The sequence below is a fragment of the Salvia miltiorrhiza genome, chromosome 5 (genome assembly GCF_028751815.1).
Source record: "Salvia miltiorrhiza cultivar Shanhuang (shh) chromosome 5, IMPLAD_Smil_shh, whole genome shotgun sequence".
NCBI lineage: Eukaryota > Viridiplantae > Streptophyta > Magnoliopsida > Lamiales > Lamiaceae > Salvia > Salvia miltiorrhiza.
Window position 1 is genome coordinate 8,939,254 of NC_080391.1, and position 12,198 is coordinate 8,951,451.

At 38.5% G+C, this 12,198-nt stretch overlaps 1 protein-coding gene and 1 long non-coding RNA gene across 2 annotated transcripts; both read right to left on the reverse strand.

Moving 5' to 3' along the window:
• Nucleotides 1–222: 222 nt before the first annotated feature.
• Nucleotides 223–1,620, reverse strand: LOC130985769 (protein S40-5-like). Its single transcript, XM_057908889.1, has one exon. The coding sequence runs from the start codon at nt 1,054–1,056 to the stop codon at nt 448–450; it is 609 nt and encodes a 202-aa protein (XP_057764872.1). The 5' UTR covers nt 1,057–1,620; the 3' UTR covers nt 223–447.
• A 9,969-nt stretch (nt 1,621–11,589) lies between these two features.
• LOC130985783 (uncharacterized) lies at nt 11,590–12,198 on the reverse strand. Its single transcript, XR_009089083.1, has 2 exons — nt 11,890–12,198; nt 11,590–11,763 (listed from the first exon to the last, which is right to left on the reverse strand). It is a non-coding gene; the product is annotated as an uncharacterized LOC130985783 (long non-coding RNA).

A 12,198-nucleotide genomic window follows, 5' to 3' on the forward strand; every position in this document is an offset into this window, starting at 1 on the left:
CATGGAAATTATTGTTCTTCAAGTTTTGTTTCAGTGTTTGGTTCTCGTGTTGTGCTAGTAAACGACAATTCCATAAGTCTCACCATTGTTCAAATCCCATAAGATTGACCGTCTCATATTTCACCATTATAAGTTAAGACATACTACTAAATAATAAATAATGAATCTCGTGTTACATTTTATGATTGATACTGATACACTTGAAAATCTGAAGAGCGCAGATGCAAAATGACCACTTACTTAATTTTAGTAGAGCAATACAACACTGAGAATTAAACCAATATTCTTTTTATGTGATTAGGGCCCAACGGCCTCCAACTTCACTCACTTGGTCTCACTCATTACCCATTACCCATTCACAAAAATCCAAATTATCAAAAAAGAAGAAGAAACAATAATACTCAGTAGTGACGATATCAACATATATGCTTCCAACCTGGCTCATAATTAGCCATCGAAGCCGGTCTGGCTCCACACCGCGTCTCGGACCCTGCTCATATCGCGCCCCTTCAGCGTCCGCCCCACTCCCTCAAACACCGAATTGCGGCTGCGTGCGTACTCACGCGCCAGATACTCGTGTGGGGGAACCAGCTCCGCGTCGTCCAAGCCGTCGTCCGAGTCATGCAACGACTCCACCGAGTCCACTCGGTAAATCTTTGACCAGTCGGGCACGTTCACGGGTGCCGACGTGGCCATATTGCGCCCACGTGGCGATCCCGCCACGCCCTCCTGCGGCCGGAACTGGTGGATGATCCTCTGCGACGCGGTGCTGCTGGGCTCATCGAAGGCTAGTGATAAGCCGCCGACTTGGTTGTGGTCGGACCGCTGCGAGGGCCGGCGGCCCCTGTAACCGCCGAAGCTTCTACTGCTGTCGGCGGACGCGCGTGAGCCCCAGTCTCCGTTTGCGTAGCGATCATCGCCGTTGACGGCGTCATCGGCGACCGACCAGATGTCTTCTTCTCTCAGCTCGGATGCAGAGCTCGCCGCCGCCTGCCCACCGAAACTTCCTAAAAAGCGTTCGCTGCGGCTGCTGCTCAGTTTCCGACCCTTGGCCATTAATTGCCTACAAAGAAAACAAAAAGTTTGGATATTCCCGGCCAGCTGTTCGCCGGAATCCTAATAAATCTGTGTCTGTAAGAGTAAATTGTGTAGTAATGGAGCACTGGCTGCCGGCACCTTGGTTAACCGGCGGCCGGAAAGAGGAAAAGAAAAAAAGAAGAATAAAAAAGAAAAAAAATAAAGAAAAATTGATAATTAAATGTAAAAATGTGGATACGTAAGTAAAATAATAATTGAGCATGTACACAGAACTCAACTGCGATGGCTGCGGTCGTATATATAACGATTTCATTGCGTAACGGGGGCTTGGGGCCCAGCCGTTTATTTCATTTGAATCTGGGTTTCATTTTGTCTGAATTTCGCGAATGCCACCAATACGGACAAGGGAAGCATGTTGATTGTTGAGAATGGGAAGATGGCTACGAAACTGTAAAATCGAAGAACAATTTCCATGACCTACTTCGAAGCGCGTGTTCCGTACGTGCGTGTTACTAGAACAAAGCTTGTCTTGTCATGTACATGGATTTCTTGAATATAGGCACAAATGTATCTTTTCATAATTAATCATATCATTGTTTTCAGACACTTGTGACTAAACCCCTTTCTTTCTTTAAAGTCCAAGACCATTAATTACTTACTTTTATCTTTCTATCGTAGCATTCAAAATCAAATTGTTTCTTTCACCTAAATCAAATCAAATTGTTTCTTTCACCTAAATCAATCCACAGTGTTAATTAAAAGTCCAATTATTCCACAACTAGCACGTTTAACAAAAACATTTTAACAGCATGTGATGTGACTCAACAGCATTTTACTTGTAATAATTGGTACTCTCTGTATTTATTACTATATTCGTCGGTTCACGTATATTGTGTATTTTTCTTTTTTAAAAATCTTATTTATACTTTAAACTCAATTCACATTCAATATTTACAAAATACATACCATTTACTTTTACAATTTGATGGCCCCAATACTACCATTTAACACTAAAATCACATTTTTTAATTTTTTTTTTATTAAAACTCGTGCTCTTCACTCCACCACACACTCTTTGTATACGCAGAGAGTATAAGATTTCGAGGGAATACCTAGAAGTATTATTCTGGAAAGACGAAGCTTGGAGATTCCGACGGCGAGTGCGACACTGGAGGGGTGCTCTAGGGTAAGTTCCCAGAGGATTAAGTCAGAATGGGCTCTTGATAGACAAGAAAGTGATGATACACTAACAATGTGAGTGTTAGAAGGTGTTCGATTAAGTTTATTTTAGAGAACTTAGAAGTGTCAATAATTTATAAGATATTTTAAAAGCTCATAAGACGATGTAAAATTGTCAAAGTATATGGATAATTAAGCTCCTAACAAGAGAAAATCATAGCTAGCTAGATAGAGAAAATAAAAAGATTTGGAGTTTTTAAATTATCAAAAGATTTGGATAAATTGAGCTGCTAAAGAGAGAAAGTTATAGTTTAAGATGTGTTAGGATAATTGAGTTGCTAATTAAAGAGAGAAAATCATAGCTTGAGATAGAAAATAAAAAATATTTGAAAGTTGAAGGGTAACTTATACTCCATCCGTCCCTAAAAATTGTGATCTTATTTCTATATTGGGACGTTCCTAAAAGTTGTGGTATTTCATTATTTTGAAATGACCTCACAAACTTTCCATTTCATTATTTATAAAAAGGTGTAGACCCAATTTTTACTCAAACACAACTACCATACATTTTATTAAAACCTCCATTGGACCACAATTTTTAGAGACGGATGGTGTATAAGCTATTAGAACTTATTTTTACAACTTATATTATAGTAGCTTATTTTATCAAATACTCCTTTTGTCCCACCTTTTAGTATCTATATTTCTATTTTTGGATTCCACATTTTTGTATTCGTTTCTATTTTTAGTAAAAGTAGGTGAGACTCTTATTTCACTTTAATTATTTTGATACTCACATAAAGGGTGGAATTCTTATTCTACACACAACCACTTTATTAAAACCTGTGTCACTCTCAATTAGGGCTGTAAATGAACAGAGCTACTCGCAAGCTATTCGAGATTCGGCTCGAAAATAGCTCGTTCGCAGCTTGATTCGATAATAAGCGAGCCGAGCTCGAGCCTGATTTTGAGCTCGAGATTTTTATCGAGCCGAGCTCGAGCCTGACAGTGCTCGGCTCGTTGAGCTCGCGAACATGTTAGGATTCGATTGTTCGCGAACATGTTTGCTAGCCTGTTCACGAACCTTCAATCGAGTTAATGCACGAACCTTAAACGAGTCGAACTCGAGCTCGAATAATATATTAATTAAAAAAAATTCTTATATTTATATCAAATTCGAGCTTGAACATCATATATACGAACATCTAACGAGCCGAGCTCGAATTTGACATTATCGAGCATCACCCGAGCCAAACTCAAACCGAGCTCGAGCTTGATAAGTGGGTGACAAGCCGAGCTCGATCATCAAGATAAAAGCTCGAATCGAGCTCGAGCCGAACTCGAACACCCGAATATTTAAACGAGCCGAGCTCGAGCCTACTAGTATTCGATTCGACTCGGCTCGGCTCGTTTACAACCCTACTCTCAATTAGATACTAAAAATTGAGACGGAGGAAATGCTTTTTAAGAATTTATAAATTCTTAAACAACTTACAACTTAAACCAATTACCCTCTTAAGTGTTTTATGAGTAAGATTCTCGGAGAAATGCATATGTAGAGCATTTATAACATAAGACTTTGAGGGTAGAATGATAATTAGATCTTGACAAGATAGGAGCAAGATAGATACTTTGATGGTGACATACATAACAACCTATGTCACTTAATGCACGAATCTGTCACTTAAATTGGAGTTCTCACAAATTAGCAAACAGTATAGAGAAAATCTTAGAACTTATATTGATAACAAAAAATAGTATTAAAACCCAAACAGAATGATTTCAACTAAAAATAAATAAATTCAAATAGATGTTAGTACATTAACGTATGCGAAAGTTTATTTTTTGTGATTAACGTATGCGAAGTTAATAGAGCTGGAAGAACAAATATTCTTGGCAAGAAACTAGAGAGCCCATGACCGAAGTCTCCTAATTACATTAGTTATTAGCATTTATGTTATGTCATAGGGTTGAAATGAATGGATGATTTCAAGGAAAAAATAGACAAATTAATTAGACAGCATTTGACTTCGGAAGTGCTTAATTTTTTACTTGGCCCCACAACCCACGTGGACAATGGTCCCACTCCTCTTACTCATATAAGTCCAGTATTGGACACATGGATGGTTTCTGGAAAATGTGGGTCCCGCATGGCACAAGTCACCTTCTATGCCACGTCTGTTTGGCTGGACGTTACAGAAAAGTTGAAGATGTGACTATAATAAATTTCTTTTATAAGAATATGAACCTATAATATTCAGTCACCATTTCTTTTAAGGAGAGAAATCGACTGTGGTCGTTTGTGGGTATATACTGCAAAAAAAAAGTTGTTCAAAGAATAGTGGTTCATAACATAGTATTTAAAAAAGGTTAGTGAGATTCTAATTTAATAGGTACATTTATTTTAGTTATATATTCATATTTATCTTTGATCAACCTCTCAAAAAATATATTTGTCTTTGATGAAGAGATGTGTTGCATATTTTTTTAAGAACAAGCCTTAAAATTCGACAACTCTTAGGCGAATATTAAATAGAATAATCACAAATGATATTAGATCGAGTTTGTAATTTTTTTATTATTCCACTAAGATATAATTAAAAACGGTAATTATATTGACCATGACCAAGTCAAGCTGCTCAAATTTGGTGGTTTTATTTTAATAATTATCTCCTTAAAATGGTTGTCCTAAGATATAAATTTAAACTTTAGGATAGTTTCATTTTAAACTTTGCCAAATGTACGTACGTAACCTATTGAATATTTGTTATACAATTGAAAAAAAAAAGTAAATTAGAAGCAATTGAGGTGAGAAAGGAAAAAGCATAATATTAATATGGAAGTAAAGTAAGTGTCCCCTATTTTTGAAGCGAGATATGTCGATGCCCAAATAATGTGGAAAAACAAAAGAAGCGAGTGGTTTTGTTCGTGTGTGGAGAGGTGCAGCAAGATTAAGGCAGAGTCTCTTTCGAGAGGCATATTGGACGGCTATGAATAGAGTAGGCGGGTCCAGAAAATTACTTGTCGTTTTGGAAAATTAACGGAAAACCTTATCATCATTTCAGCATCAGAGGGGGACACTCAACAATCAAACTCACCGGGGCCCCACCCACTCCAAAATTATCTTAATCTCTTCGATTACTGCATATGTTGTGTACGATTGTCGATTGTAGGTTAATCGTTAATGACGAGGTTACTGATATTGACGACCTTCCTTGTATCGTTGCCATTACACCTTTATTTGCCAATGCTAAGTGTGTGTAGTGTTGATTGTTGAGCCAATGAAATTTGTTGCCCTCGCCACATTAGACTTTCACGCAGTTGTCGAGTCTATAAAATTCAAACTTTTATTTTTTTGACGAGAATTTGACAATTTTAGAGAATTTTAACTGAGACAATAATTCAAAGGTTTGATACTTGTTTACCAAGTGTTGAAAATCAATTCTAAACACCTCTTATAGTTATAGATTGGAGTAGTAGTAATTACGTGATGCATTAATATGATTATGATTTATGAGCTAGGACCAGTCATTTGAGTTGTCATCTTCTTACGTTTCGCTTGGATTGATTGAACTAATTTGATCATCTGACTCGTTATAAAAAAATCTTATATTTTTATAAATATATAAATAAATAAAATCTAATATATGTAATAATTATATTAAGGTTAAATATCATATTAAATCCCAAATTATACCTGCTTTATTAAATTTGTTTCGAACTGCAAGAAATATTTTTTTTAAATCTCAAACTATTAGGTTTGTATAAAAAATATCTCGCGTCTATTTTTCGGTTCCCAAAATAATGAAGTAACTTGCCGAATACCACCATATAATTTTTATTTAATTATTTTAAATAAGATGGCACAAAATGACGTCGTTTTTGTGAGCCCTACCACTTTTATCCAATTTACATCTTTTTCTTAATCTCCGTGCTGAAAAATAGTGAGCCATGTTTAATGGGACAGAGGGAGTCTAATACTCTATACGTCCCCAAATAACTTCCTAGGAGAGAAATGTGAAAAAATACTCTATAGGTTTTAAGTTAAAAAATGTGAAAAAAAGAAAAGAAAAGGTATTGAGATTGGTGAAACTGTGAAAATTACGGTAAATGGAGAATTAAAATTGTGGGCTAATGTCCAAAAATAGAAAGGAAAGTTTTTATGGAGATGGACCGAAAAAGAAAATTAAGAAGTTATTTGGGGGATGGAGGGAGTATGTGTTAATAGATAAAAATGCCGACATTTGTCAAGTGTGTATGAAAAATGCCCACTTTTATAAACACAAGCATAATATGTCCTAATTAAAGTGAACTCACTAAAATACTCTTAGATATTGATGCCTTTGTTTTTTTGTTTATTGTTTTATTTTATGTGAAAAACCTACATGTTTCTTATGCAAGTATAATTGTGTAAAAAATGTATATGAAAATTTTGAAAAAATGAATGATTTGACAACACTCAGCAAAGAGCCATTAAGTTGGCGGCCAGACGGATTTTTGCTCAGTGTTGTGAAACTATTTACTTTATGAGAATATGTTAGGAATGTGTAAGATATTATCTTCTAAATAGAATAATGATTGAGACATTACAAATAATTTAGTCAATTTAGATATAGAATGCATATAGTTACAAAAATGAGCATTTTTTATATAGAGTAAAAGTGGATATGGACAATTTTGATTTTCACCCATATAATATTAATAAATTAGCGTTAAATAAATGAATTTTTACGCATTGTTCATTGTTTAAAATATACTAAATTTGCCTTCTATGTTGCCCGCTAATAATTATATATATATATATATATATAGGGTGCGGTTATAGTGAGAACCACAATTATCGTGAGAACATAAGAACCAATAAAATTACTGCATCGGCTATACAAATTAATGCATCCGCTATTAAATTTAATGCATCCGAAAAAAATAATTTTTTTGCTCCCTTCAGGATTCGAACCCAGCACCTGCATCCATCCACCGTAGATCTTGATGATCGAATGGCTTAAAATAGTTCTCCGTTCTTATTTTATTAGTGGTTCTTATTTGAACATCTCCATATATATATATATATATATATATATATATATATATATATAGGGAAGGGCTAAAATAAGAGCATTTCTTAAGATATAAAATAAGAATTATTTTCAGCCCTTAGATCATCAAGATCTACGGTTGATTCATAATCCTGTTGGATGGATTTATGGTCCTGAGTTCGAATCCCAAAGGTAGCAAAAAATTATTTTTCACAATTCATACCTTTATACAACGAATTCATACGTGTTCTACATAAAATTCATACATTAAAAATTGTTCTTATTTCTTATTTTAAGATGTGCTCTCACGGTAGCCCACCCCTATATATATATATATATATATATACTCCCTCCGTCCCCAAAATAAGTTCATCTTTGAGGACGGCACGGGCTTTAAGGAAAAGTGGTAAAGTGTATTGATAGTGGAGAAAAATATGTTATAATTAGTATTGGGAGTGGTGAAAAGGTGAAAAAGTGTTATAATTAATATTGAGAGTTATGAAAAAGTGAAAAGTAAGAATAAATAAAGTATTATTAGTGGTGGGGTAGTTGTCCAAAAATGGAAAGAAAGAAAGATGAACTTATTTGGGGACGTCCCAAAAAGAAAAAAGAGGAACTTATTTCAGGGACGGAGGGAGTATATATATATATATATATATATATATAGGAATTGGTTCAATTGAGAAGCTCAAATGTGTTGAGAAGTTGAGAAGCAATGTAATAGATGAACATGTTAGTACATTTTGATGAACATGGTAATTAGACACTATATAAATAAATTCTTTGAATATATCAAATACAACTGACGAACATACGAATCTATTTAATTTGTTAAAAAATACGTCACCGCCAATGATCGAACCCCAGATCAAACTCGTGTTCATAAAAACTAATTAGCATGTTCATCTATTAAATTGCTTCTCAACTTCTCAACACATTTGAGCTTCTCAATATAACCTAACCCTATATATATATATATATATATATATATATATATATATATATATATAGAGAGAGAGAGAGAGAGAGAGAGAGAGAATGGTTCAACAGAGAATTGTAAATATATAGAGAATAGAGAATAAATCTTGTGCATTGATCTTGATGAATCAAACGGCTATCATTTCCTATCAAAATTGCCGCAATTTTAGTAATAAGGTTAAGTAAGTAATTTGCTTTTTCTATTACTAACAACTATTCCTACATTTAAGGTAAATTTCGTTTATTGTCTATAGATTCTATTTTTTTTTTCTTTTTCACGTGTAATTTAGTCATGTCATTAATATTATTAATTATTTCTGTATCTGTATTCGAAATAATTTTACGCCTGTTCAAAATATCTTATGTTAAATATTTTATGTTAGTAAAAAATATTCAAAAAGTTTATTTAAGTGTTCGTAATTTTTTTACACTTGTTCAAAATATTTTATGTCAAATATTTTATGTTAGTACAAGAAATTCAAATAGTTTATTTGGGTGTTCGTAATTGTTTAAGGCATGTTCAAAATGTTTTATATTAAAAAATCAAACAAAAAAATCTGAATTCAAAGAAGAAATGAAAACAAAAGCGATTCGCCGATTTACTTAAGAAACCCTACTTGTTCGTGCATAACTTTAAAGAAGAATTTATTATTAAATTGAGGTTTATTATAAAGTGAAAAAGAAAAAACATCCCTTGAAAGCACAAGATGCAGACTAAGGGCACAAAACTTAAAAAGCGAAGGAGAACAACTCAAAAAGGAAAGTCAGGATCATTATCCAAATCATCCGACCAACGCCTATGGACGACATTATTCATTGCAATCATACTAGGCCTATTGGTGACGTCAACCACAAACTCCATCGGTTTGTCACTCATTTCTTCCGCATTCCTGAGACGACTTTTAATACAACCTTCCGGAATTGCATGTATAGGCTCTCGTCCCTTTACCGAGCCCTTTGGACGACCACGTCCGCGCTTTTGCTCCGAGAGCAGCTGCATCCCCTGATTAACTTGCTCCTCTAACCTAATAATACGACTCGCCATGTCATCCGGAGAATAAATGGATTTATTATCAAAATCAACTTCCTTAATAGGCGAATTAACCCGCTGGCTCGCTGAATCTTCTGCCCCAACTATCGGTTGTTGCTCTACCACAGCTCCACTATTCATTCCAGAATCCAACTCCAAAGTTCCCTCTACATTCGAGCCCTCCTTATCACTAGCCTCCGTGTGAGGCGACCCATCATTTTTTTCCTCATGTAAAGGCTCTGCTTCATAATTGGAGTCCGCAATGATAGTCTCCTCCACTTCCTCTTCCTCATCCTCATCTAGCGCTTGATATCGGTTAGCATCCCCCGCCAGAGGGAGATCATTTTTCTTAAAAGGTGCCGCGTCTAGAAGATCAGGACCTGATAGAGGTTTAAGAATATCAACTTTGGGCTGCCATGCAGGAGTTGGACCCTCTCCCTTATCAAGATTCTTCAAAACCACAGCAGGAGGCTCATTGATCTTTTGCTTGCTCGTGGCCCTATCAGCTCTCCGGCATTTATCCGTTGAATGACCTGTAAGTTTACAACGCGAGCAAAAAAGGGGCATAGATTCAAAACCAAACTCAATGTAGAACGATCTATCGCCGTCATCAATGTACATCGAGTTGAGAATAGGCAAAGCCATGTCAAGTTCCACCAAAACCCGCGCAAAGTGTCCCACAGGACCAGTTGCGGAGGCATTATCAATTCGCAAAGGATGACCAAGCACACGACCTATACCAGCAATAATCACCGGAGTCCATAACTCCACAGGGAGATAATATATCCGAACCCATACCTGAGCCAGAGACGACACTTCCTTATACGGATCGAAATACCTAGTCCATTCACGGAAGCGTACGTGGCCGATTGACAGTTGGAGAAAAGAACTCCCCTTAGCTTTCTTTTTCGCTTCCATCGTCAAAAATTTAACAACGAAGAATCCCTTAGCCATGGGCACCAGTTGACAGTCGGCGCACTGCCATATGGTTCGAAGTTCATGAGAGAGGTCGGCGAACGTGCGTGGCTTGTCCCCTTTACGTTGGATAAGTCTACTGATTAGTGCAAATTGAAACTCTTCCAACTTTGTTTGATATTCCGATTTGGGCACTGAGAGGGTGACAACCTCTCCTTCTCGCTGTATTTGAAGGCCTCAGAGGCCATACGCTGCAACATCCGGCTTCTTAAGGGATTTGGGTTTGACTTTATCAGCTACTTTGGCAGCGAAAGAAACAGCCGGAGCAGAACCCGACACCTGCGCTACTGAAGTCGGCAGCGGCTGTATCAAACCAGGGATGGCCTGGTGAGGCTCACCGATCAAACTCTGCGCCGGTGAAAAACCCGACGAGCGCTGCCCAACAGCCACTGCGCCGGAAGAATAACCCGGCTTTACGAGAGGCTGAGATGGAACATTGGCAGGGGACTTAGATCGAGACCTGTCAAAATTAGAAGAGACCAGGGGAAGATTGAGGCCCCCCTTGTCACGATGGAATTCCGGCGAACTCGAATCCATCACCGGCAGGAGGCGCCGGTGGAGAGTCTGGAGTCGCGGCCGGCCGGAGAAGAGCCCTCGCGGTGGGAGAGTCTGGAGTCTGGATCGGTGAAGAGCCCTCGCCGGTGGAGAGTCTGGAGTCTGGATCGGAGAAGAGCCCTCGCGGTGAGAAGAGCCCTCTGGATGGGCAGGCCCGTCGTGCTATCAGCGCCGCCCACCGGATCGAGAATCCGAGCAGATGAGAGACCGTCCTGGAGTCGCGGCCGAGTCTGGATCGGCAACTGGACGCCTGGAGTCGCGGCGTGCCGTGCCTCCCCCACTCCGGAGCAGCAGCAACGGTGGTCAGGCAGCAGCAGCAGCAGCAACGTCTTGGAGCAACGTCAGGCAGCAGCAGCAACGATCTCAGGCAGCAGCAGCAGCAGCGATCTCCGGCAGCAGCAGCAACGTCTTGCAGCAACGTCAGGCAGCAGCAACGTACCTTCGCCGGTGTTGGAGGCGGCAGACGTTCAGATGCGCGGCAACCAGAGGCGGGTGGTTGGTGCCGCAGGTCGAATGCGCAGCTGAGGCAACCAGAGTCGAGGGCGTCGCGTGTTGGCTGGTGGCCGGGATCCGACTGCAGCGGGCGGTGGTGATGTGCACGCCGCTCAGCGGCGCGAAACCCAAGGCGTAAGGTGGTGTGCGGCCACCCACTTTTGACTCACGAGAGAGAGAGCCCCCTATTCTAACTTTAAAGAAGAATGGAAGCTATAAAGAAGGAGTGATTTTAGATTAAACGATTTTCATCCTATTAAATAGTGTTCCACGAAGAATCACAATTTATAAACGAACAGAACACAATTTATAAATGAACATAACACAATTTATAAATGAACAAATATATTCATATTTACTGGACACATGAATATCCCCAAATTTACATGAAAATTTCATTCAATTTGACGGAAACAAAAAAAAAATATAGCAGTGCAGATCAACAGCATTGTCCTGCAGCAGCATCAGCCATCCATCCGCCTTCAGCAATGTCTCGGGGATCGAATCAGATTTTGGACGTGATTTGTCAATGAGAAAATTAAAAAACGACATACTAGATCTGTTCGAAAATTTTCTTAAAATTGAAAAATAGATCGGAAACCCTACTTTCGTTGAACTTCCGTCGTCGAACAGGATCGTGATAGCCAAGATCCTGACCATGGTCGACGAGATGGGAAACAAGCGCGGAGGTGGGACACGCGCTCAGACCAGCAGCGGCGGCAGCCGTGTGCGTCGACGAGCCCTTCGCGTGAAGTCATCAGCGGCTGCGTGCGTCGACGAGCAGATGACGGTTACCGAAGCGATTGTCCGGCCTAAAGACAGCGAAGAGGGAGGCGGCAAGGTGGATGCAAAAGGAAGCGAGGGAGACGGCTGGATGATTGAGAGAGAAACATATCCCAAATTGATTGACCAAAA

What these genes read in the sequence shown, in the direction of transcription:
- LOC130985769 (XM_057908889.1), bottom strand. Translation starts at nt 1,056, where the DNA reads ATGGCCAAGGGTCGGAAACTGAGCAGCAGCCGCAGCGAACGCTTTTTA.